This window comes from Sarcophilus harrisii, chromosome 4 (genome assembly GCF_902635505.1).
Source record: "Sarcophilus harrisii chromosome 4, mSarHar1.11, whole genome shotgun sequence".
NCBI lineage: Eukaryota > Metazoa > Chordata > Mammalia > Dasyuromorphia > Dasyuridae > Sarcophilus > Sarcophilus harrisii.
Window position 1 is genome coordinate 228022648 of NC_045429.1, and position 27934 is coordinate 228050581.

The 27934-nt window shown below is 33.3% G+C and overlaps 1 protein-coding gene across 2 annotated transcripts in view; it reads right to left on the reverse strand.

The window, feature by feature from the left end:
* Positions 1–4891: 4891 nt before the first annotated feature.
* The window catches only part of TTK (TTK protein kinase), a 44787-nt gene continuing 21744 nt past the window's right edge, over positions 4892–27934 (reverse strand). For both annotated transcript variants that reach the window (XM_031964595.1, XM_012549179.3), the window contains exons 12-22: positions 27444–27589; positions 20176–20296; positions 19175–19267; positions 14427–14584; positions 14192–14343; positions 11169–11293; positions 10822–10902; positions 9623–9799; positions 7500–7590; positions 6966–7063; positions 4892–5881 (exon numbers count right to left, since the gene is read on the reverse strand). In XM_031964595.1, coding sequence (XP_031820455.1) covers positions 5795–5881; positions 6966–7063; positions 7500–7590; positions 9623–9799; positions 10822–10902; positions 11169–11293; positions 14192–14343; positions 14427–14584; positions 19175–19267; positions 20176–20296; positions 27444–27589 — 1329 coding nt within the window. In that variant the 3' untranslated portion in view covers positions 4892–5794. The remainder of the gene's footprint in view (positions 5882–6965; positions 7064–7499; positions 7591–9622; positions 9800–10821; positions 10903–11168; positions 11294–14191; positions 14344–14426; positions 14585–19174; positions 19268–20175; positions 20297–27443; positions 27590–27934) is intronic.

Here is a 27934-nt window from a genome sequence, read left to right on the forward strand (position 1 = left end):
TTTTGACTCTAAACCATAAGTCCCAGCCACAAACAGTGGATGAGAGGAACTTCACTAATAAGTTAGAGATTGATTGGATGATAGATTCTTTTGGTCATAACAATCTATGAATTAAAGAAGAAATTTTAATACAACCTTTAATCCCATATGGGTCCTTTTCTTTGTCACAATGATGGTGACCAACTGGAAGAAAAGGGGCTCAGAGGGTGCTAAAAATCCATTTTTAGATCATCCAAACTGTCTAAATTTTGTAATTTAATTATCTCATAAATCCTCATGGGTTTAATTATCATCTCCATGCAGCTGACTTCTATATCTTTATATCCAGTCTCAATCTCTCTCCTGTGCTCCAGTCCTACATCAACACTGCCTCTTGGACATTTCAAATGAATGTCAGCCAATAAACATTTATGAAGTGCTTTCTGTGTGTCAGGCATTGTGCTAAGCAGTGAGGATACGATGAAAGCCAAAACATGTTATTTGCCCTCATGAAGCTCATTCTAATGGAGAAGATAACATACAAATAATTATGTAACACATACATAGATTTATAAAGAATAGTATCTATCTATGATAATATAGTAATTTTAGGAAAGTAATCTAAAAAGGAATTTCTCAAATTAATCTATTCAAAAAAGGACTCATAATCTTTAAATTCAAAACCAATCTTTTTCTAGACTTCCCTTTTCTGTCTTGAAAATACTAATAATTTTATAATCTCCCAGGTTTACAACTTCATTGTTGTCTGTGGCTTCTCACTCTCCCTCACCCTATATATTCAATCATCAAATCTTATCATTTCATAGTTGCACAGCCATCCCTTTCTTACATAGCCAGCATCTTAATTTAAGTTCTCATCCTGTTTTCCTCTGACTATTGCTAAAGCCTCCCGACTGACCTCCCTACCTCAAATCTCTTCTTTCCAACCCATTCTCCACCACTAGGTGAAAATAGTTGTCTTTATGCATACATCTGCCACTCACTCAATGAATTCAGGAGCTACTTATTTGCATTTAGGATAGAATATAAACTTCCCTGCTTGACTTCTAAACAGGAGCCTCCATGACCTGGCCCAACTTATCTTCCCAGCCTCACTTTATGTTAGTCTCCTTCCCTTTTTCTACTACTGAGCCAAACTGACATTCTTGGTTATTTCTCACATACAGTGCTCTATCCCTTATTACTGGAAGGCTATTTTTTTTTCTTATTTTTGCCTTGTAGAATCCCTTCCTCCCTTCAAAAGATAGCACATCATTTTCTACATGAAGCCTTCCCTAATCCTAACCAAAAACCTTGTGATTATTTTATATTGTATGTATTTATATGTGTACAAAGTAGCTCCCTTGAGAGTATCTAAATTCCTTGAGGAAAGAAGACTACTGTGTTTTTGCTTTCGATCCCTAGCATTCATCACTTGCTGATTTTTATCTATAAATATTAATTGAACACTTGGTACTCAAATGTAAGATCATTAACTAATTACTAACAAATTGATATATTCCTTGAGGAACCAAATCACATTAATAGTGACATTCTCAGTGTAAATTAAACCGGAAGATATAAATAAGTTGTAGCTCAAGACAAGGATGGTTTTACAGGTTTTATTTGTATTATTACTATTGATGATGATTAATAATAATCTAACTTTACTTAGTACTTTAATGCTTGCAAATTGTTTTATAAATGTCATTTCATTTATCTGCATTACACCCCTGGGAGAAAGGTTTTATTATTATCCCCATTTTCCAAATACAGAAACTAAAATTGAAAAAATATTAATTGAATTTACCCAGAACACACAAAGAAAGGAGTTTGTAGTTGGTTATCCTGCTTGAGGTTGTTGGGTAGTACAATGGACAGAATACATGTAGGGCCTAGAGTCAGGACCTGAGTTAAAATCCAGCCTTGTAGCTGTTGCTGTCAGTCCTTCATCCTTGATAAGAAACAATTACAACAAAAGGGTAATATTTTGATTTGCAAGTGACTTGAATTTAAGTGAGACTGAGATATATATAGCATTTGCCCTTCTAAATTCACTTCCAATTGGAGCAAGGTGAGTGGGTGGATGGTTCTGCTACTGCTTTCTCAGGAAGTTCTATTTCATTACTGCAAGTAAAAAGATCTAGAACTGAAGCATAATAAAATAAATTTTAAAATATAAAACAAAAATCTGAAGTGTGTAGAATTCATTTGTAATAATTATATAGCATTCTTATGTTCAATGGAAAGATGCCAATTTTCCAATTCAAACTGCTAGATTATGTTGTGTGGATTTTCTCAAGAAATACAAATAATGTAAGACAGGAAAGTCAATCTGAAAAGGCAACATGGTATTTCAAGTGTGACCACAATGCCTACTCATCCAAATCCTATCAATGAAACTAAGTTTAATGAACTTCTCAAATTATTAATAGTTTGATGTAAGTGGATGTAAAATATTTAATGTTTTCCCCATTCCTTACCATCCTGGCTTTACAAGGTATCTAAGAACCATACAAATATAAAAAAAAAAATCATCTGCTAAATTTGTGGTTTTACTATCCATGTTGAAGACTTGGAGGGTAGAATGTGGAAATCACAAAACAGATCAGAGAAGAAATTGGGAGTGTGTAGATTTACTTAACCCTAAAATGAACAAACTATATTCAAGTTTGAAATGTGAATTTAGAACGTGGGAAAAGTGATGTGTTGATTTATGTAAGAACATTTGAGACCACCAAAAATTAATATAGAGTCCAGACTTTCTTGGTTTCAGGCCCAGCATTCTATCCCTTGAGTCATCTAACTACCCTATAAATACCAGTACAGAATGTAAAGATCTGGCTAGGGTTCAATACCTAATTTAAGATTTCATCAGTGAGTATATACTCTGCTTACTATAGATTGTTTGTATCCCTTTTAAATGTTAATATATGGTTTCATAAGTTGCTGGAGCCAACCTTTTCAGGCAAGTGAGAAGCTCAATGTTTCTAATGTTGGAACTCAGAAAGACCTGAACTCAAATGTTTACCTCAGTCATCTCCTAGCTTTAAGACTTAGAAGCAAATCTCTTAAATTCTGCTTGCTTCAGTTTTCTCCTTTGTAAAATCAGCATAATAACCTTAACATCTATCTTCTAAGATTGCTATAAGAATAAAATAAGGCACTATTTGTAAAATGCTACATAATTGCTATCATTTTATATTATTTTGGTGATAAGCCTCTTAGCTGGTCTTTGCAAGACAGTCCCATGCTAGAATCACAAAAACTGCTCATTTTAGCAGTATGAGAATCTTAACTCAACAGAATGAAGACATCATACACAGTAGGGCTTTAAACCCAAATACATAGAGAAAAAAATAAGAGGATGCCAGATAGGAAAAAAAATCTTAAACGATTTGCTTGACTTAATCGCACTTTTTCAGTTATAAAACTCTTGAACAGTTATAAAAAACTTGAACTTAATAACATCTGGTAGCCTGCAACACCCATTCAAGTGTCATGTTTTCATAGATTTTGACTCCAAATTACACAAGGTATGTATTATTGCTCAATTGTCACCTGATTGACAAGCAAAGCTCACCTAAGGCTGACATTGCAACTCATGGAGGCTGTGTTTAACTATCCTGTATAGCATATTATGTGAACTTAAATAATAGAAGAAAAAAAATCTGTATACAGGTCGATATCAAATTGTTGCTTTAGTCATTATTCATCACTGACTGAAGTGTCAGTATAATTCATTGGGAAATTTATGGGGTTAGGTTAACCACAGTTTTAATTTATAAAACGTCTTCTTATAAAAATCTATGCAAAATATTCAATGATGACTAATCTGTTAAAAATTGGCTTTTAGGCAAAAACATGTGTTATTTCTAAGATCTAAAGCTGAGCTACATTTTTATAAATTAGAATTAAGGTCTTTTTCTGGTATCTACCAAGCTAAAATGCAAAATACTTTGAAAAGAATAAGTTATAAGCATAAACTGTAAAGCCATGACAAGGAAAACTAGAGAACTAAAGATCTATAATTTTATAAACATAGATACTTTTGAGATTACCCACACTTGCATTACAAATTGGAATAGTAAAATAATTTGAAAAACATTTCTTCTAAATCTAATGTGGCCTATTGGATTTGGAAGTCTTCATGGAAAACTCTTAAGAGTATTTTCTATTTTTCTGTCCTTTCCCTATTTGAAAGTCATGCATTTTGTATGGACTTTAGTGCATCTAAATTTATATGCTATTCAGAAAAATATATTGAAACTGAGAACTATTCACTGAATGTCAGCCATGATTTGATAACTAGTTCATTGACAAAGCCTGACTTTGAATCTAAGAGCTTGTTTTGAAAAATATTTGACTACTTGGTAGGGACAGCATGAATGCTGTTAAAAGTTTATTACCTTAACCTGATCAGTGGGTAGATTTCATTTAAAAAAAAAAAGCTGTAAAATTACAGGAGAGCTGATGATACTCATGTTTTTGTTTGCTTTTTACCGCCTAAGCATATTGTTGTAGCTTGGCAATTCTAGAGGTCTAGGTCAAGATTAAGGGGGATGGGAGAACCCAACAACACATAAAGTAGTTCAAGATAATCTTGTTTCTCTTGTTTCCTTACTTGAAGCAAAGAGGTAAACTTTTTTTGAATATAATGCAATTGCTAAAATTTCAGATGATGGCTTTATTTAGGAGTGGATTTTCCCCAGAATAAATTTCACTAGAATGACTTGCATGAAGAATCCATTTTAAGTATTTTAGTGTTGAATATATGTAAGTGCATGTGAAATGAAAAGCTTGCAACTACTGGAGCAAATTAGTATCATAAAATAATACCATAAGGTAACTTTTCAAAGACAACCCTTAAGTTTCAGCTGAACACTAATTCATAATTATAAATTAAAAAACAGTAATTATTTATTTTCCCACAGAAAAGCACTGAATCCTTTACATTATCTTACAGCAGTGGTACTCAAGATAATGTGACTTGAAGCAATAAAAGTAATGTGATTATTGTGTAATTCCAGAGTCTAGTATCATAATTTAAAAGAGAAATTAAAGATCTTGCAGTCACAGATTGTGGATGAAAAGAGCAATGAATGAATGCTTCCAGAGATACAGTTCATAATATTACTACCTCAGAGCAAATAAATTGGAACACCATTTGCAATTTATTCTTCCCTGAGTCATTTTTAACATAGGAGCCCTGAGTTGGAAAGGCCTTCAGAGATCTTCTCATTCAACCTATATATCTTTAACTTTTAAATAAACTCTGTTTTTATTTTACCTAAAAATATTAGAGGTTTTAAGCTATGATTTTTTTTCTCCCAAAACCAAAACTTTTCCAACTTGTTAGTATCAACTTTTATTATTCAGCAAAGAATTACTTTTGATTTTTAAGAAAAAAAAAATTTCACAAATTTGAAAACATTCTTTATATAGCAAAAACATATTTACATAGTTTTTCAAATGCTTTTGACATTAAGATTTTTGTATTTCCAACCAAGAACAATTCCAAGTGTGAAATGACAATAGAAGACAACTTAGGATTTACAAATAAGGACAAAAAAATTCTACAACATTATATACATATATACACACACACACACACACACACACACACACACACACACACGGTTGTTATTTTAACAAGTTTCTGTTCAGGATCCTCTACAGAATATTTTTGCTGACAATCACAATTCAATGTGTAGTATAATTTATCAGATTACAAGAAATATCAAGGGAACCAAGTAGGACATACAATATATATCTATAAAAAGTGACAGGTTATATACATATCAGAAGTCGCCTATCATTTCTTTTTCCATTTTTGGTCATATGATTTGGAAAATGAAGATGAATCATGACTTTCACCACTGCTGTACTGTTCATATAAAGTCTGAAAAAAAATACACATACAGAATTAAATAACTATCTTTACATGTCAAACATGGAAAAAAAATGCTTCTATGGAACATCACATTTCAACAAATTGTTCAGAAAGAACTCATTTTTCCCCTCAAGACCTCTCCTCTCCCAAACTTACAAGTTTCTATTGAGGCACTAGCATCTGTTCAGTCATTTAAGTTTACAATCTTGGCATTATCCTTGACTTTTAACTTATCCCCATGGCACATATCCAATCAGTTGCCAAATCTTTCTCTCCCTTTTTCATTCATATCCATTCCTTTCACACTACTCACAGCGCTACATTTCTCTGTGTAGAAATCCACAGCTAGGACTATGAGCACCAGTTGCAACACTGCAATTTATATAAAAAGAGGTCTCATAGGGCCTCACACCATTTCGTTAGTTTTTCATGTCTTGATAAACGTTATTATTTTTTTTAATATGAGTATTCTTTGCACCAATGCAGATCACAAATCCTCTTTAAAATTTAGTAAATAATCATTGAGAATTATTGCAGCTGCCTCATCACACTGAGGCCAACTTGATTAACTTGTATGAATTTGCTAGCGCTTGGACAAAATATATGAAGCCCATCAAAGTCTCTCTGTCTAAGTAAAGAATTCTTGCAATTATACTGTTGGCACAGGCTTGGAGAGTTCAGACTCAATAACCCATCAGGATAAAGCACCAGAAAAACCTTAGTGGACATTCTAGCATTTAAATATTTTAGGCATCAACACCTAGAAAGTAGTTTATGGATATATACTGCTTACTACTTAATTAAATTCCAGATAAGGAAAAGCAGGCCCAATAGGCCTGGTCAAAGAACAAATGAATCTGGGATTAGAATCTAGGAATCTGTGTCCTACCTCCTAGTCCCTTGTCCTTTTCTCTATACTGTGCCGTTTCCTTACTTCAATACAGAAACATATTAGATCACAGAGAGAGCTAAAAGGGACTTCAGAATCTGTCAGAAAACGTGCACACAATTTCTTTACATTGTCTAATCAAAAAACTAAAAATACAAACTATACTAAATAACTATAATGACAATTAATTTTAATCATACTTACTCTGGCAGCTTTCAAAATGGAGTTGGGAGAATTCAGGACAACAAGTTGGCCAAGAACATGTTTCATTTCTTCTGTGGTTCCTTTAGCCACTTGACTAGCTATAAAAGTTATTACATCATTTAAAATCAGTAACTTTCAGCACAAGAAAACCCCTAAGCACTAATAGGAACATATTTCATATTAACAGCTCAATAACTGAGGTTCTAATAGTCCAGCAGATTGATCAGGCAGTGAGAATAAAAGCTACCAATAAGAGTCCAAATGTCATACTGGTGCCTCTGGATTGTTAAAAGAAATAAAATGACTGGGTCCTTTATATGTGATTTATTGAAAAATAGAGAAAAGTTCAAATAGGAAAAGGCACAAAGGGATGATGATTTTCATTGGGAGAGTACCTAAAATGATAAATAGTAGACCTTAAGTGTCAAATTATGTGGAAGAAGGAAGGTTGGGGAAATGGCAAGTTATTTATTTTCTACATTTAGTCATAAGTATGTTTTCATTAACACATGATAGTAGCATAAATTTTATTACCTGGTTGTGACTGAGTTTGAATCTGAACATATGGATGTACCAAGAGTTCAGGAACAGATATTCTCTGCTTAGGGTCCCTTATTAAGCAGCACTATGAGGAGGAAGAAAAAGGTAATATTTTAAAAATAATTATTCCTATATATGGTAAAATCTATAAATTCACCATAGAAAAAAATTACAAATTGCTTCAATATTATAGAACTTGCTTACCTGAACATTATTTACCCTAACTTTCAGAGAAATCATTACAACATGACTACCTCCTCCAAATTAGACATGCAGATTTTCTTTAAACATTCAAAAAATTTAAAAACTTTTTAAAAGCAGAGTTCATATGTCATTAAATATACAGATTTAAGAGTTTTTCCAATTAAGATCATAGGTAAAGCAAGGATGTCCATTATCACTACTAATTAAAATGTTATAAATGTTAACTGTAGCAGTAAGACAAAAGAAAAATTGAGGGAATAAAATTATGACTTTTTGCAGATGAAATAATAATAGTTTACTTAGAGAAGGAAAGAAACATTTATTTAACATCTAATGTATAGCCCTGTGCCAAATGCTTTACTTATCTAATTTGACCCTACCAACAAATCTAGAAAGTAGATGCTACTTTCTTTTATCCTTTTTTATACATAAGGAGGCTAAAGCAGAGGTTAAGTGATTTGTCGAGGTTCACAAGGCTAGGAGTGTTTGAGACCAAATCTGAACTCTTTTCTTTCTGACTGTTCTCTCTCAAAAATTCTAGAGATTCAACTAAAATTAATTGAAACAATAACCAGCAAGTTTCAGGATATAAAATGAATACAAAATCATCAAAAATGTCAAGGGAAATAATGGAAAACAGGGAAGAAGGGGGACCAGCAGTACCTATGAAATAATTCTAAAAGCAATAATCCTCAAAATGATTTGATATTGGTCAAAAAATAGGTCAATAAAAAGAATTGACTGGATATACTATAAACAGAAACAAGTGGACACAGCTTAATAATTTGATAAATTCAATGACCTGGGCTAACAACTCATTATTTTACAAAAACTTCTGGAAAAACTGGAAAGCAGTCTAAAACGAGCTGTATAGATCAACATCTCATACTAGATATCATGATATGCTCCAAACAGATACTTGACTTAAGACATAAAGAATGACGCATATACAAATTAGAGGACCAAGATAGGAATCACTACTATTAAAATCTATGGATAGTGGAAGAGTTTATAACCAACCAAGAAAAAGAGAAGATAACAGAAAATAAAATGGACAATTACATGAGTACATTAACTTTAGAAAATATCTATGTAAAACCTATTTAGTTAAAATGAGGAGGGAAGCAGGTAACTAAGGAAGAAATCTTTTCATCAAGTTTGTTTGATAATGGATAGTGGTGACGAATACTGCTGATAGATTACGCTGATCTTAATTGGGAAAGCTCCAAATAGACAATAGTTTTAATGGCACACTAATGCTTTCAAGGTGCTTTAAAACTGTATAAATCTTTAATTTGTGCATATAATTTGAAGGAATTGATTCAAATTTATAAGAACAAGAGCCAATGCCCAACTTATCAAAGGATATAACAGGCAAACTTTTTTAGGAATAAATCTAAGCTATAGATAAGTATATGAAAAAAGGTTACAAAAACAGTAATTAGAGAAATGCATATTAAAACTGCTGAGGTTTAACCTCACATCTATTAGAACAACAAAACATTCTTTTGAAAAAAAAAAAAAAAAAAAAAAGGAAAAATGACAAATGTTAAAAGCTTTAAGCTATGAAAAAATAGGTATATTAATATATTGTAGACGAAGTGATGAATAGTTTCATCCATACTATAAAGCAATTTGGTATAAAATTTCCAAAATTATTAAATTATGTATATCTTTGGACCCAGAAATACTTTTCTGCAGTGGAGGTAGAGGTTGAGTAATATGGGGAGGAAGAAAAAAGGTATTTTTTCAGTGATTTTTTTTTTTTTTTACTCACCAACTCTTAACAGTTATGCTATTTCTAACAGCTCACATATATTTTTAAATTAGAAGACAACAGATCAAAACTCCTTAATCTTCACCAAGCATACATATATACAAAATTATACAAATAAAAATATTTTAAAAGTTACCCGTAGCACATCTTGTAGGTCTTTTTCTGCAATTTCAGGAAATTTTATTTCATGATTAGGATCAATGATAGCATGTAACTTAGTGATCTGATTTATTATATGCTGAAAAGGAGTCTTCCCATAAGTCATGCAGTATAAGATGCATCCTAAGGACCAGACATCACTTTTTGGGCTTATCTAAGAAAAAAACAACCCCACAATAAAATAAATAAAAAAACAATTTAAATGCATTTTCACAGAAGTAAGGAATCAAGCGTTTAATAAGAGTTTACTATGTGCCAGGCACAGTGCATTTTATAAATTCTCACAACAAGCTTGAGAGGAAGGTGCTATTTTGTGGTTGAGGAAACTGAGGAGAAATTAAATAGTTTGCTCAGTTCACAAAACTGGGAAAGGTCTGAGAGTGAACTTTGTCTAAGATCTTCTTAACTCCAAGCCCAAAATTATTTACCAGACCATTTGGTTGCCAGAATTATCAGGTGTCACAGAATTAAAAAATATTCACAATCTGGAATTGGAATCGGAAAAAAATTCCAATAAGTTCCAAGAAGACACATCATCAAGGTCATAAATTACTTTATTTCATGAACATTTTACAAAATAAAAAGATTCATTAGTAGCACTTGTCAAAATTCCTGAAAAGTTTTACCAAAACCTTTACTTGGCTATTGGATATTCCAATACATATAATGGAATAAACAAATCACAATTTTGTTATGATAAAAAAAAATAGAGAAATTATAGAATCACAATCTTAGAGCTCTAATTTTACAGGTAAAAAAAGCTAAAGTCTCAAGATATTTTGTGACTAACTTAATGTCACCAATGAAACTATTTAAAAACAATGACATACTGTACTTTACTATGTACATGATATGACCAGATTATTTAAACTATTCCTCTTAGGAGAAACTTTTTGTTTTAATTAGCCAGTCAGAATTTACTATTAGCACTACTACTTGAAAGTTCTTTTGAATTCTGTGGCTATTTTTTTGAATGTTGTTTATGCTGATTGTTCTATTCACAGTACTATAATTTCAAAAAGGAAACAAAATAGATTTCTATAATAGAAAAAGTAGCTTTAAAAATCACTAGATAACTTTGAATAATATCAGTTATTTAGAAAGTTCATTTGCTTAGCAGCTCAAGTTCTAGTGATACTGAATATATGCTAATAAAGTAAATAAATATGACAATACCTTTGATCTGGATTTCCCATTCTCTCTTGAAGACGACATGTCTTTGATGGCTTCTGGTGGCATATAATTAACTGTACCAACCTACTTGCCAAATAACAAAATTAGAAAATGAAACATCTTAATTTCATACTACTGAAAAATTTAGTTTTTATATGAAACAATAAAATAATTTCCTATTATAATTTGAAATGCTTTGTATAAATAAGCTCAAGCACTCAGGAATCATGAAGAGTTGAGAAACTACTAACCAAATATCTAAATTTAGATAAGTCGTAAATGAACTCATGTTACTAAATTTACTTAACTAATCCTATCCTATGAACTATGAACAATACTTTTTTTCTTACCTGAGAATCTTTAACAATGCTTGTCATATCTGGCTGTATTTGGTTTGCAATTCCAAAATCAATTAGCTTTAGCATTCCATCAACTATCAGAAAGTTAGCAGGTTTCAGATCACTGTGAACAATGCCTCCAAAATAAAAATCATAACACAATTAGACAATACAAATTATGCATACAGATATTAAATCTTTGTGCCACTTGCTAAAAAATGAATCATGTATTTTATTCTTCAATATCTACTATCTAGCCTCATCCTTATGCTAGACAATTCAGGGCACAAAGACTTAGTAAACAAAATCATGTTGTAATACGAGCATTATCCAACAAGTGACAATAGAAGAGTATATAATAACTATGTTGTTTAACTAAATGCAAAAATACTTGAAGGGAAATTATTACCTGTTCCTGAGAATGACACAATTTCTGATTTAGAAGACATTTTAACCCCTGATCATATAGAATATGAAACTGATACTAGTTAATAATGAAAATAATATATGACATTTAAGGCATTTTACATAAATGACTGCCAGTTTCACAGATAAGGACATAGTAACTCTAAGAAATTAAGTAACTTTCATCATGGTCACATTGCTAATTAGATGCCAAATTCAAACTCAGGTCTTTCTTACTCCAAATCAAACAGCAGTTTTTCCACTATACTAGACATTTTCCATTTTAATGGAAAAGGTTCTTCAGAAAAAAAGTTAGATGATTAACTTTAGCTCTATTTATTAGCTAAAATTTTTAATACATTTTTCATTTAGTGGAACATTACCCCCAACCAAGATTGACAATATCTTTACCTTGCCACAAAGAAAAATCAAATCAAAACATAATCCAAACCAAAATATTTTTTATAACAGCCCTTCCATTTGCTCCTAATAGAGATGACAGGAAGAGTTATAGAATGGTATACATCTATTAAGAATGCACTAACACTCTTCTCTGAATCATCTATCATCTCTTCTGTCTGCCTTTCTAGTCTCCTTCAAGGAAAAAAAAAAAAGGCTCTGGCTCAGTAATAAATTGGATGAACACAATAGACTCCGGTTAGCCATGGCTTCAATAATTTTACTTATCTTTCCAAATACCTTTCTTTCTATCACTAGTGAATTCTGGACCTTTTATCATATGAGAAGATAAGCAAAATAAACAAATAATAGTTGCTTGGGTTGACTGGTGAGATAATGGTGAAAAAGAGGTATATTTGAAGTCTTCACAAAATAAAGAAAATACACAGCCCTTTGGGGGACATTTTTCACTAAAAAACTAAAATTAAAAGAAATCACCTGACTTGAGTCTCAGGTTGTACTAAATAATTTCTAAAATTTCTTTTAAGTTTATGATTTTTTAGAAACTAAATACACACATTACAAACAATATTAAACCATTAGTTATTATAAAGTATCTCAGAAATTCCAATAAGAGATTATGGAATCTTGTTATTAAAAAGTTCAAAGTAGAATCCTGCTATAATGCTGGCTCAGGAAGGGGTACAAGAATTATATTTTGTTATACAAAGAGAGATGTGCTTTACAATATGATATGTGTGTGTGTATGAGAGAGAAAGCAAGAGACAGAGAAGAAAACTTAATCTGAAATATGTTCTACTCTTTCATTAAATGCATACATGTCCATTTTCTATTCAGCTGTCAGATTGATCTTCCTAAAATACATATCTAACCATGTCACTCCTCACCACCTTTTAATAAAAGAACTGAGTGGATGCCCATTAGCTGGGAAAAGGCTGAATAAGTTATGATATATGAATATGATGAAATATTATTGTTTTACAAGAAATGAGTAGCAGGCTGATTTCAAAAAAGCCTGGAGACACTTATATGCACCGATACTAAGTGAAGTGAACAGAATCAAGAGAACACTGTACACGACAAGATTATGTGATCATCAAGTGTGATGACTTGGATCTTTTTAACAATAAAGTGATTCAAGGCAGTTCCAACAGATTTGGGATGGAAAGAACCATCCACAACCAGAGAGAAAATTATGGAGACTAAATGTGGATTGAAGCATAGTATTATTTACTTTTTTATGTTATTTGTTTGCTTATTTTTCTTTTCTTCATGTTTTTTTTTTTCCCCTTTTGAACTGTACAGCATGACAACTATGGATATATGCTTAAAAGAATTGCACATATTTAACTTACATTGATTGCTCTGTTGGGGAGAAGGGAGGTAAGAGAGGGTGAAAAGTTTGAAACAAAAAGTTTTTAAAAAATGAATTTTGAAAACTATCTTTATATATATTTGGAAAAATAAACTATTAAATCAATAAACTCCAATGACTTATTACTTTCAGAATCAAACATAAAACTTTTTAGTACTGAAATCATTCATAACTTCACCCCTTCCTACAGGATTACTGATCTTCATACAGGACCCGACCCTTCTATTTCTTATTTATACATTTTTTTTTAACTGTCTCTTATGCCTACAATATTTTCCTTCTAAGTCTCTACCTTTAACCTTCCTTCAGGTCCCAGCTAAAATCTCATCTTCAACAAGAAGCTTTTCCTGATCCTGCTTGACATCAGTACCTTCCCTTTATTATTTCCAATTTATCCTGTATACCTTTTGTTTGTAGACAGTTGTCTGCATGTTTCCTTCCCCTGTACCTCATTCAATTCTAAGCTCCTTAAGAGCAGCTGTGGATTTTACCTTTCTCTGTATGCTTAAGATTGAAATATATTAAGAGTTGAATAAATTCTTGCTAACTCTTCTTTTTTGGGGGGGAAAGGGGGGAGGAGGGCTGAGGCAATTGGGGTTAAGTGACTTGTCCAGGGTCACACTGACAGGAAGTGTCAAGTGTCTGAGGCCAGATTTGAATTCAGGTTCTCCTGACTTCAGGACTGGTGCTCTATCCACTGTGCCACCTAACTTCCCCAACTCTTGCTAAATAATGTATATTGCAATTTCACCTTAGATGAACACACAGATATTTGAAGAATTAATATTCTGATAAAGAACTGTTTTATATAGATGAATATCTATTTAAAAATTACCATGTTGGTGGATTGTATGAACTGCTTCCAACATATTTTTCCAATAACTTTTCCGTTCCCATGGATTGATTGCTTTTTTCTTTTTAAGCCAACTGTTAAGATCAATATTCCCACATTCCATCACCATATAGATATGGTGGCCAGTGATTTCACTATAAAAAAAATCGTTACAATGTAATGTTACACTAAAATTAAATTAGGTTTCTTTCAAAGTCTTAATTTTTTTTTCTCTTACTAATCATAAAGTCGAATGATCTTATCACTGTGCTGTTGCAGTTTACTTAAAAAAGCAATTTCATTCCGATAGCTCTCAATAGTCTGCGGGTCTGCTTCTTCCAAATTCACATACTTTATAGCATATATCTGCTTCTTTTCACTCAATACTTGAAATACCTGTAAAAGATAATATATACATACATACAAATAGGTTCTTTTGACAAATCATCAAAATTCTACTCTCATCCCCAAAAAAAGTGAGGCAATTTTTTGATTAAAATAAATTCTTAATAGAATACTGAATGAAAATAAGTGTGTAGAATTTGTCAGCATGATTATTTTACCTAAAGAACTGAAAATTTATACTCAAGTATTATATGTGAGACACACATAGTTATAAAGATCATATAAAAGATGAGTGAGTTATTATGAAATCAAAGCCATAGAACTATAGGTTAGAATTAGAAGTTTAGAGCTGGAAAGGTATGCTGAAATAGATGATCTAACCTAGCTTTCCCATTTTACAGAAGAGGAAACTGAGGTCCACAGAGGTTAGAAAAATGATCAATATTACATATTAAGGAACAGGGTGAGGAATGTAAATATAGATCAGGTTCTAAATCCAAGACTGCTTCCAAGACACCACACCATCTGGCAAATAGCACCTCATTTCAGAGATGGGAGAATCAACCCCTATGCAATTTCAACCTTGTAAACAGGATTAACACAACATTTCAAATAAACAATTCAATTTCAGAACCTACATTTCATTTTGCCTTGCATTTGCTTTATATTTGAAGAGGTCATACCATTCCAAGAAGCACAAAACTTTTTAAAATCCACTAAGATTCAATCTCTTCTATGTGAAAAATACCAAAATCATCAGTTCAGTAAGGATTCTTAGCATTGATCAGAAATACGTTTTTGTCTTTTATTTGTTACCTACAAATATTCTCGACTAGAGTTTATTTAGATCAATTCCCTTCCTCCTCAGCAGATGCTTTTGACTAGTAAGGTAACCTCATCTGATACATGTTTCCTCAGTTCCTCCTCTTTAATTCAAATCTTCCATATATCTCCTAATTTCCTGATGAGAAGTAAAAATGGACCTCCTTTGTCAAAGGTAAGCTTTCCACCTGTCTTTTTAATCTCTCCCTGATCCTAACAGGCCTTTTCCTCTCTTCAATTATTTTTTTCTTTTTTTTCTCATATCTTCTACCTCTTTACCAACTTGCTTGGATGACCCCATCTTAAAAACAATATCAACAATAAAGTCCTGTTAGTTATACATTCTCATTTTCAGATCCTTATCAAACCAGATTAGTGAAACAAACTCCTAATTGCTCTGCCAAAATGTCACTGATAAAATGGTTCTGGGCCTAAAATCAAGAGATTCTGAATAAAAATCTTACCTCCAATGGTTACTACTTGTGTGACCTTATCAAATTATTTTACCTGTTTGTCTCAGTTTATTCAATTGCAAAATGGGGATAGCACCTACATTGAAGGGTTGTTATGAGGATTAAATGAAAAGTTAAAAAAAGAAAAAGAGTAATCAAAGTACAGTGCTTCACTCATAGTAGACTCTATATAAATGTGTATTTTCTCTCTCCTTTCCTCCCTTCTCAAGTACTTGAGAAGTACTCAAGTACTCAAGATCTTGCAAAACCTAGCAATACTTGGTAAACTCCAGGGGGCTCCCTACAATTTCTAGAATAAAGCATGAATAACCTTACTTGACTTTTAAAGACTTTCATAACTTAGCCCCAATATATCTTCCCAGCCTCTTTCTACATTTCATCCCTTCCTGAACTGTTCTAGCTAAATTAGCTTTCTACCTATTTATCATATATGCACACCATCTTCTACAAACATGCCTATGTATTGATCATCCATGCCAAGAATACTCTTTCCCCCACCTCACCTCTGCCTCAAAGATCCTTCACTTCCTTCAAGATGTAATCCTAGTATCACTTTATACACAAAGACTTTTCTGATCTTTTAATAAAAACATTTGCTAGAATTGATGTTGCTTCTTAAGGTATGCAAAAGCATTTACTTGTGTTATCTCATTTACTTCTCACAACTCTATGAGAAAGATATTATTATTTCCATTTTACAGACAGAAAACTGAGGTTGAGAGGTTAAGTGACTTGCCCAGAGACATGTACCTAAGGAAAGATTTGGACTTAATTCTTCCTGTTTCCAAATCCAACACTGTATCCACTATGCTAGCCAGTTATCTAACGTCCCTATATTTAACTATCTTAATTTATTATGTATTTATTCTACATGTAGTTTTATATATATACATGTTATTTCACTCAAATAGAATGTAAGTTCCCTGAGAGCAACCAGTCAGACAACAAACACTTATAAAGTACTTATATGCCAGACTCTGTGCTAAGTGCTAGAAATATAAAGGCATTAATATCCCCTTTTCCTTGTGGAATTCACATTTCAAAGGATGAGACAATATGCAAACAATGACATTAATGGGAAGAATATAGAGTAGATGGAAAGTAATTTCATGGCAAAGGCACCAGCAGAAAGAATTGAGAAAGGCCTTTGGTCTTTATATCTCCAGTAACAAACACAATCCTCTTGCACATAATAGGCATTAGTAAAAGCTTGTTGATTGTCACACTACTTGAAATACAATGAGCAAGAGATTCATTTGTTTTGTACTTCTTCCTTTTGTAAACAACTCTGCTTATTTTGGTCACTTATACTTGAATGTAAATTAATTGAATGGATTGCTTTTACCCTAATACCTAGTAATCATCAGCATTTAGGTGTGAAAATTTAATATGAGGTTAATAAACAAGCCCAAGTTAAAAAGGAGACAGGCAGATAAAAAAAATAAAACAAACAAACAAGAAAATGCAAGAGGATATCTGGACAAAGTTTTGAAAATTTGGCAATGTAACATTAGATGGGTTCCTTAAATATTTTACAAAAAGTAAATTCATATACACCTCTTATTATTTTTAAGTTCTAGGAGATTTTTTAAATACAAAACATTTTGTAATGCAAATAATAATACACTCCTAATCTAACCATTGTTTTGTAAAATGGAGCAAGAGAACTAGATGTTCTCTAAAATACTTTCCAAATCTATGATCCTAGTTAATTTTTTAATGTGATGTTGTATGCCTCAATCTATTATAAAGTGGCTTTTGAAAATTTTATAAGACATAAAATAACTCAATTTAATTGATAATTATGTCCAGATCTGGAACTATCTCTTTATATGTTGAGCTGTATTTAATCTTTAATTACTGTAAAAACTATCAGATACTTTTAATTCTGATATCCTACACAGGACAGCCTTTTCTTTTTTAAGAGAGCCTGTTGTATCTAAATCTAAATCAATCAAACAGATTGAATCCAATTCAACATACATTTATCACAAGTCTTCTAAATGTTAGGTATTGTTCTGAGTGCTCGCTTACACAAAAACTAAAAAGAAAATGTTCTATTCTCCAAGAACTTATAATATACAGTGATACATGTACACAAATGATGAGGTCTAGATTTGGGGTACCCAAATGAAATTAGGGTTTAATTGAAGTCGTGGTAGGTTCGGGGTACAGGGAGTCAAACAGAGCTCCCCTGCAACCCCTTTGGATGTGGTGCAAGGATATGGAGTTAAATGAGGTCTAGTAGCAGCATGAGAGTCCCCCGTAAAGGAATTTACAGACCCAAAAACCTAGATTGATATGGGCATTGGAAGTAAAGTTAAAGTCTAGTTAAGGAAACAGGTAAAGGTAGAGATAAGAGGGCACCAGAAACAGGATTCCAGTGGGCAAAGAGTCCTTGGTGCCAGCAATGGTACTGGCATGTTTAGACCCTCTACAAAGAGAGGACTCCAGCTTGGCTCTTTTATAATGAGAGATTTAGCTAAAGGGGCCTGTGGATGGAGTCCCAAGTTGGCTCCTACCTGGGTTTCAGGGAGGGCTAGAATTTGCTTGATGGGGGTTGGGAAACCTGAGCAGATCATTAGAATGGGGGCTGGGTCAGCCCAAGTTGGCTCAGATTAGATGGGGGCTGGGAGAGCCCAGATCTCCTATTGGAATTCAAAAGGGTGCTTTTGACCAGGATTTGTAAATCAAAGGTCCTGGCTTCCTGAATTGATAATGTATCAGCTAGGAGGGGCTGGGATCAGAAACTAATAAATCAATCTGAAAGGACTAGTTTCTTAAAGGAACCACAACCTGCATCATTAGCACAGCACAAGCAAAATCAAGAAGGAAATAGATAACTTTAATAATTATGAGGACCAAGAAAACTTCAGAGCTCTGAAAAAAAGGTTTGGAGGAAAGAGATAGGAAATAATGGGAGATGGGAGTAGGGGAGAAGGGAAATAAAATTGGGATCTACACCCTTGGATTCTAAACCCAGTACTCTTATTACATCACATGGCCTCCCAGACACATGCAGCACCATAAACTAAATTTGTAAACCAAAAACAAAACCCAACAAAAAAGAAACGGCAGCACCTTCTTTTGAACTTCATTCTTTGCTTTTTATCCTCCAGCAATTATTTACACATCATTTACCTGGCAACTAATCATAGTCAGAATTGATATACCCCATCTATTGTTATCAAATATATCTTGTGACTCCCCAATCAATTGTGTACCTTCTGGGAAGGGATCATATCTTACTGGAAGAGGTTTCAAGTAATAAGTACTAAGTAAGCACTTAGGAGATACTTACTAAATGTGATTTAAAATTTTGTTTCACATAAAACTTATTACTTACCTTACTTGAACCTCCACTTCCTATTTGCTTTAATATGGAATAAATTCTTCCCTTAACCGAAATGTATTCATTTGAAGAAAATGATCCTGAAATCTTAAGAAAAGAGAAACCGAAGGAGTAAAGATAGCTCTTATTAATCTATATTCACTCAAAAACAAACTGTCTGTTTTACTGCAGAATATTATATTTTACAAATACAGTGACGCTATTAAGTTAGTTAAGTTAAACTATTAGTTAAGACTTTTTAAAAACAACTCTATTTGCATCAGAGGCAAACAAAATAAGGAATCAAACCTAATTATTTCTAAAATCCTTTCCAGCTCTAAAATTTACATGACTCTAAATCATTAGATTAAAAAAAAAAATCTGAGCTATAGATTGATAGATTAACTGTAATTTTTTTTAAACCAGAGATGTGATCTCACACACACACACACACAAAATTACCAATTCAGATATCTGCTATAAAAAGTATAATTTTAATAAGTTGCTTGGGACACTGAGAGATTAAATGACTTGAAAAATCACATATACAGTATATGTCAGGATCTTCCTGAATCCAAATCCAGTTTTCTATTCACTAGATCTGACATGAAAAGATTTAACTAGTGTTTGAAAATAGATCAAAATAAAGAGTAAAAACTAGAGCCAATCAGATCAATTAGGTTTTTAAACTTTAGGCACATGGAGATTTTGAGTTGACATAATCCAAAACCAGAATACATAAAAACGACTGCTTCATTTCTAGAAGTATTCAAGTTATTATTATATAATTATCAAAGAGCTGCAGAAGTGATTTTTATAATGGGGAAAGTTAGTCTAGATGAGGTTTGTATTTCCCTCCTACTCTAAAATTCTATGAAAGCAAATACATGTAAAATACTAAATTATTATCATAGGTGGGAGAGGGAAGAAGAAAAGAGAATATGCATTTATTTATGTTAGGTATTATGTTAACTGCTTTGTAAATATTATCTCATTAAATTAAAATTAAATTCTACCTGTAAGCTTTGAAACGGAGTAACTGGTGTGTGTTGCTGCTGTAAGTAGGAAGGCTGGCTGTAAGGAGTAGAAAATTGATGCCCAGATGGAAAGTCATTCTTCACAACTGGAGTTCTAAAACTAGGACATAAATCATTGTATTGCTAAAAATATTAACGTTTTACATGAGGTTTTTAGTTTTATTATACTAGAAAAGTTAGTATAATTCCAAACCAAGTCAATTTATAATACCAATGTTATGCCACAGTTCTTTTTTATTATCCTCTTTCCCTAATTATCCTAATTCAGTTTCCTTAAATTGTCCTGTCTAGGTTTCCCTAATTTTTCTGCCTCAGTTTATAATTGTTCTGCTGAACCATCCCTTCCTCCCTCCTAATCATGATGATCCAGATAAGAAGAAAGACCTTCTACCTTAGGCATCACCAGAATGTTGGGTGCCTCTCCCCATTCTGTATTCCCAATCTCCCATGCCTGCCCTCACCCTGTCACAACCGGATTGTCAGAGTCCCTTTCCCGCTCTCAGCACCCTGACTCCACCCCTGCCTCAGTCTACCCCCCGAGTCTGAGCCACGTGTATCTATGTCATTGAGAACTCACATTGTTGGCTGGATTCTTGGAGATGTGAGTCTCATTCAGTCCTGGGACCAAACCATGGATCCATTTGGTCTCAGTAAATCTCTCCTTTTTAAATAAATTATTTAAAACAATAATAATAATACTCTCTAATCTCTATCTTGCCTCAGTTTCTCCGGCATTATATTTTGGAGGTCCCAGCAAGATATTAGAACATAAGGGCGGGATTAGAGAATAGACACATTCGGGTCTCTGTCTTGGGTCTCAGGGTGGCTGGATTCTTTGCTTGGAGAGGGTTTTTTTCCCAAAGCCTCCAGGAAAGAGAGCAGTTTCCAGCTACAACTGTGCCTGAAGCCCAACAGTAGACACTCTATTTCGGCCATGGGAGAGTAAGTCTGGATATCTTAAAACATCCTTGTTCTGCCCTGTCTGTACTAGCATCTGGATTTCCAGAATAATGAAATGCTAACAGGCATAAATTCTCAGAGTAGTGTCCATTGGACGCAGGAGGCACTACCTGGGTGTCTCCTAAGACACATCTGGTTCTGTATGCCAGTTGGCACAACTCTGGGCATTCTAGAATATAAATCTGGGTGTCTTTTTAAGACACCATCTGGCTCAGGTTTTGAAGGCAGAGAAATGCACCAAATGCTTGAAAGCCTAAAAAGGCTCCTTTTGGATTCTGAGGGAAGACTCTCGAGCTGTAACAACTTCCCTCAGTTAAATGTTTTGATTGCACAGTCTATGTCTGTGTGTTCTGTGTGATTTGTTTGTCTGTCCTGTTGGTTGGGAGTTCTGATAATAAGAAATTTGGGAATTGGTTATTTCAATGTTGCAACTGTATTTAGTATAAAATGTGCTTGTGATTTTAAACTAAAAGTTTAAAAAAAAAAAAAAAGTTAAAAAACTGGCACTCCGAATTTTCTTTGAAGCAGTTTAAATTTCAGGTGTGGCGTGGATTGAGCTAGCCTAGATAAGGTCTCTGGAGAACAAAAGCTAATTGCTTTGAACTCTGGCTGGAGAAAACAATTGATTAGGAATTTTAGGATGATTCTGAAATTGTGGGAAATAATTTTACTATTGCCTTTGCATGCCAGATTTGTTCCGAGTATTCTTTTGAGCAGTTTTAAAATTGTGGGAAATAATTTTACTGTTGCCTATGCAGGCTAGATTTAGTTATCTTTGAATATAAGATCTTAAGAACTTACTCAAGTTCTGTTAACTTGCCTGAAAGAGGTCATGTGCCTCTAATTAGGTAAAGAAAGGTCTGACTTTTCTAAAGGCTGCAACTCTGGCCAAAGTTGGAGCCTAGGAATACTCCATTGGGAATAATGGTGGCCACATAAGGCCAAGAAACTGTGCTGTTTAGTGAAATTCATTATTTGAAATGTGATAGGAAAAGCAATGTTATATTATTGGGAATTTAAAGCAGTATTTGATTGGGTTTTAAGTTAAAATATAGGTTATTAAAACAAAATGCCAGTAGCTTACCTTGGGAGGTCGTATTTGTATCTCCCTACTTAAATGGTATATTGTTTTCTAGAAGTTTTGGGTAATTTGTAAACTACTCTTTGTTGGGTATATGTATAAGTTTTATGAAATTTGGTTCAAAGTTATTTGCAAATCTTGAAGTTTAAAGTTTTTTAAAAAGTTAGTTAAAGACAAGGGACAAGAGAGACTGATTTGCAAAAGCAATTAATAGTTTAAATGGAGCCTTTAGTAAGAAGGATTATTGTTTTGGAAGTGTTTAAAGTATATCAGAGAAGGTTTGAGCAAATAGGCATTGGGGAGGAGAAACACAGAGATGGGACAGGAAGAGATGGTGTGAGAAAAGGAGGAAGAGAGAAGAAAATGGCTTTCTGGAGATAGGGAACAAAAAGGCACAAACCCCTAGTGAATTTGCCATTTCCCATGGGAAAAGAGATACCCATGAGGTTGAGGCATCTTTAGCTGGCAGAATGGATCCTGGGGGGATATGGTACCCTAAAAAAGTTAGCTGTGAGAAGTTGGGGTCGGGAAGCATGGTGGAATGGGGGCAGGGCGACCATGTGGAAAGGGACAATCTAACCCCCCTCCCCCATTAAGATTTTTTTTTTTTTTAAACCAAAAAGCTTTTTTTTTTTTTTTTTTGCAGCTCCTTGCTGGTTCAAATATTAATTGCTTCTTACTGTTTAAAGGATATTTAAGAATCTTTCAGATTCTTTTATGTAGAATTGGGTATTCTGTATAAGCTTAATTGACTATATCCTGAGGTTTTGCCCATCATTAAAAGGGCTTCTGAAAATAATAGTTTTTCCTCGTCCTTTTGAAAATGTTTTTGTTAAATATGAAAAATAATTTGTGAACTTACTGAAACAAATTTATTACTGTTATCGGTATGAGATTATGGTATTCTAAAAGTTTAATAGTTTTAAGAACCTCTTGGATTCTTTTATGTGGTATTAGGATATTCTGTATAGGATATTCTATCTAAGTTTTAATTGATTTAATGGGTCATCCTGAGGTCATTTAAAGAGCCTCTGAAAATATTTTTTTGTCCTTTTGAAAATGTTTGTTATGGACAATATGAAATTTGGAATATTTGTTTATGTACTGGATATTTTAAAAGCAAAATGATTTGTATGTATAACATTCACTTGTGAAACTGTCTACTTAGATATGAAAGAAGTGAACTTACTGAGACAAATTCTTACTGTTATAAAAAGGTTATGGTAAATATCTATTTAGGATTTAGCCGAGGTTTTAGTTAATGGGATTTGTTATTGAAAGTAAAATCCTTGGGCTTATAATTAATGCATTTTCGGAGTTTTAAAGCTCCACCCTCTGACAGTTAGTGGGACAATTAACTGGAGTAAAAAATGAATAAAAGCTATTTTATCCTGTTTTGCTGAAAGTTAAGCTGCTGGCCAATTCATACTGGCCTCTTCACATTTTGTATCAGTCTATTCTAACCTTTATTTGTTAAATTTGTGTTTTTTGTTCTAGATTTTGGTCAAATTACAGATATTGACTTACTTCTGAGACATGGATCAGCCCATGTGAAGCTTTGGTAGCAAGCACCATGGCCATACCCATCCCCTCCTTGGACTGACCATCTGGGACCATCCTCAGCATTAAGCAGTTTTTGAGAGACCACTGCTCCTGATGCAATTTGGACTAATATAGGGGAGTGGGAAAGTGATTGAATTACTGTTAAAATTTTGACTGTATTACTATGTTTAAGATTTGTTAAAACTGGGATTTGTTAAACTATGTAACTATTGCTGTATGTTGAGGGATTTTTAGGAAACTTACTGTACTAGTCTGTTATGTATAGGAATTCTGATTCACTCTTGGGATTTATATGTGGAATATATATATATTTATATGTGTTATTTGATGATTCCTTTCTATGAGAAAAAAAAGGGAGGAAGAAACTGGTTAGGAAATTGAAGAAACTGATATATTTTTCTTAAGGCACTTCTGCCCCACCCCCTGTCTCATTAGTTTAGATGGAGTTGGAAATTATTTAAACAGTCCTTTTCCTTTTTACTCCTTGCTTAAAATTTACTGAACTATGATTTGCTGGTTATGTTTTAACTTTCAAAGTTTCAAAGTGATTTCATAGTTAAAATCACTTATTCTTTTGGAATTGCCCTGGCAGACTCAATTTTGGAGATTATTTTTTATAAACAACGAAAAATCAGACACCTGTTTTGGGACTGGCAATCTCTCTGATTTGTTTTTTCACTCTTGTTACCCCAGTTCCTTAATTAGTATTTTGGCATTTTGGTATCAGGCCTCTAATAGTTGAGGGTTGCCTGCCTTGGTCTAACTGCATAATTTGCTCAGAAATCTATTTCCTAGTAGCAGCTCCTGTTCTATGGAGAGGGGACAGGTGGAGCTACTCCAGGCCCCACTCCCTCCCCACCTTTGGAGTTCCTGACAGACCTGGGATGCCCTCTTAGGATGGGCAGCAGGATGTCTTGAGCCCTGCTGCTCTATAAGCAGAGACTGATTTAAATGCACAAATGACCACAGATCTAACTCACAGTGAACTGTCCATCTCAAACTGGATTCTCTGGCTGAGATGCTCTCCAACTGCAGAGGACCTGCTATTTCTGCATTAGGGAAGCCTGTGTGCCTCCCTAAATGAGGAATGCTGTTTTTATGCTAATAACTCTGGGGTTATCAGGGAGAGACTTGTCATTGCCATAAGTCCTTGCATTTTTCTAGTTTTATTTTGGTTTATTTGCTTTACATAGGGTTGGTCAAAATTATGGTACTAAGACCTTCTAGAGAAAGGTAATTCAAAGATGTGAATATTCAGGAGAGAGAGAGTGTGGAATGTTATGCCACAGTTCTCTTTTATTGTCCTGACTCAGTTTCCCTAAATTGTCCTGCCTAGGTTTCCCTAATTGTTCTGCCTCAGTTTAAAATTGTTCTACTCAACCACCTCTCTCTCCTAATAATGATGATCCGATAAGGAAAAAGACCTTCTATTTTACATCAATAGCATCTGAGTCAAGTTTTATTATTTTGCTGATTATCTGAAGAAAGTATTTATCTGGTTAAATATGCTCTATAGTTTCTGGATTACTCATCCTTGAAGACAAAATAAATATCTTATCAAATTTGTGTAATACTGAACTACTGTCAAATAGGCAACGACAATGTCATGAGACTTATGTGAAAACCAAATTTCTTACAGGGCAAATGAACATGTATGTAGAATCCAAAGAATTTATACTCCTTACAGAAGTTAGCATATTAATTACAGTACAAAAGGAGAAAATAGGAAAAAATAAGAATGGGAGGGGAAAAGGCCAGTAAAGGTGGAAAAAGGACAAAACATCCCCTAAAGGGCAGGAAGAAGACAAGGCAAAAGCAGCATTCTTTGTCTTTGGGAACCACTAGACTGCTTACATAAAAGAGCCTGCTTATCTACAAGGGATTCTAGCTGCACAATTATTTTCAGTGTCAAAACAACTAGGATCTATCTTGCCTCCTAAGGACACCCAGGGAATTCTTGGAATTATTTGGGGCCCAAACAACAAATTATATCAGCTGTGGTTAGGGAGAGCTTCATCCTTGATATATTCAGGACCTCCTGCAAGTGCTGAGAACAGTGTTTTGAAAAAAAAAAAAAAAAAAAGGCAAGTCAAAGTTCAGGGGATCCCTTAATAGCCCTTAACACTACCAACTAAGATAAGTACCAATAGGAGTTCTTTTATAAAGACTTAGCTTTGGGAAAGAGCTAAAAAGTTTATTTACTATTTATCAATGTATTTTCTGTTTCAATATCCTACTGTTATTAGCACTTTAAGAAGTATTCCCAAGGTAGGTTATTTCATCACTTTGACTGGTCTTTATATCATTTAAGCTGTAAAATAACATCATATGCAGCATTACTGACTATTGGGCCAAGACAATGAGTGTGCTCAGAAGAGTTTATTTAACACAGCCAGCCATAGGAGCATATGGACATTAAATCCATGGAAGGGTAGACTGGATAATTTCTAAATTCAATTCCAATGCTGAGGTACTATGATTTTATATTTAAACAATTTCACCAGGATGATTGGTTACAGTGACATGCATTGGAAACCAAAGGGCACTGTGACACTCAAATCTATTTCCAAAGCAAGCTTTGTTAAAAACGTGACTAGATTTGCCAATTTTTGTGGAGTTAGAAGTTTTCTTGCCACACCCCGATAATTAACATATTATTTCTTTGATCATTTTCTTTGAAAAAAGTAGAAGACTTGCTTAAGCCCTGGAAATTATATATTCTTCAACTATATCACACGAGTCTGGCCAATGCTACACACTTTGTATTTAGTAGCCTTCTGTGGACCATGGACTCAAATCATGACTGTTCCCCATAACAACTAATTTTTATATGGCTCTTTTAAAATCTACAAAGAATTTTGTAAACACATTATCTTTTTTGAGTCTCATAATAACCTTATGAGAATTACCACAGTTATTATCACCTACATTTTAAAAACGAGAAATCTAAAGCTCAGAAATGTTACATTATTTATCCAGGGTAACAGAGTTAAATAAATGATAAAGTCAAAACCTGAACCTGAGTTTCTCTGACACCCTGTCTATATTTTTATTCCCACTATGCCACCCTTCTTATTCACTTATGTTCAGAGTTTATCTTTTCCAGTCTGAATTGTCACTATTATAATAGTCATTATAAAGAACCTCACTTTTTTTTGTCTTTATCAAAGAAGAAACGTCAGGTACTCTACTATTCTGAGTAGTTAGCACAGTGTTAACACTCAGAAAGTATTCAAATTGAACTTCCTCTGTAGTATTTCTTTTTCCCACTTCTCAATTGTCCTGTCCTTAAAAGCTAATTACTTTTTCTTTCTGATTTTGAGTTTTTGGTGTGGCTTGCTTTAGGAGGAATAAAAAACAATCTATGATTGTTTTGAAAAAATTTTTTAAAAGCTTAAAGAAAGCAAAGCTATTACAGATCAATCAGAAATTATATCAAATTCATTAGTCATTAACTAGTCCTATCATTGCTTCCATTAGTACCTTTTTTAAAAAGAGCACCTATCCCTATCTAATTATCATAAAGAAAAAGGTTTAACATCCGTATAGGTTTGGGATATATATATATTAAGAAAATAATACTAATAATAAACTGAGATGAGAACTCACTGAAAAAGATAAATATAAAAGGAAAAGGCATTACCAGGACATGTAGTCATTTAGTGTGCTTCTGCTGTTGCTGCTGGGTGTATTACACACAAATTTGTTATCAATTCTTTTAGGAACTGTTATTGGTGATGACTGTTTTGAAATAGTTAGGCCAGGTTGTTCAGAACTGGAACGTTTTTGCTAAACCAAAAACAAACATTTTGAAATTTAAAATGATTTTCACATTCAAGCCTGCTTATTAAGCTTTCTACATAATCAAAATAGAAAATAGAGAAAACATAAAAGAATGCTCACACATTAACAATGATAGTTTTCTGCACCTATTTTTATACCCCTTATTTTCTATTCTTTTTTTTTTTTTTTTTTTTTTTTTGCTGAGCAAGTGACTTGCCCAGGGTCACATAGCTAGGAAATATTAAGTGTCTGAGGTCAAATTTGAACTCTGGTCCTCCTGACTTCAGGGCTGGTGCTCTATCCACTGCGCCACCTAGGGGCCCCTTATTTTCTACTCTTAATTAATTTCTC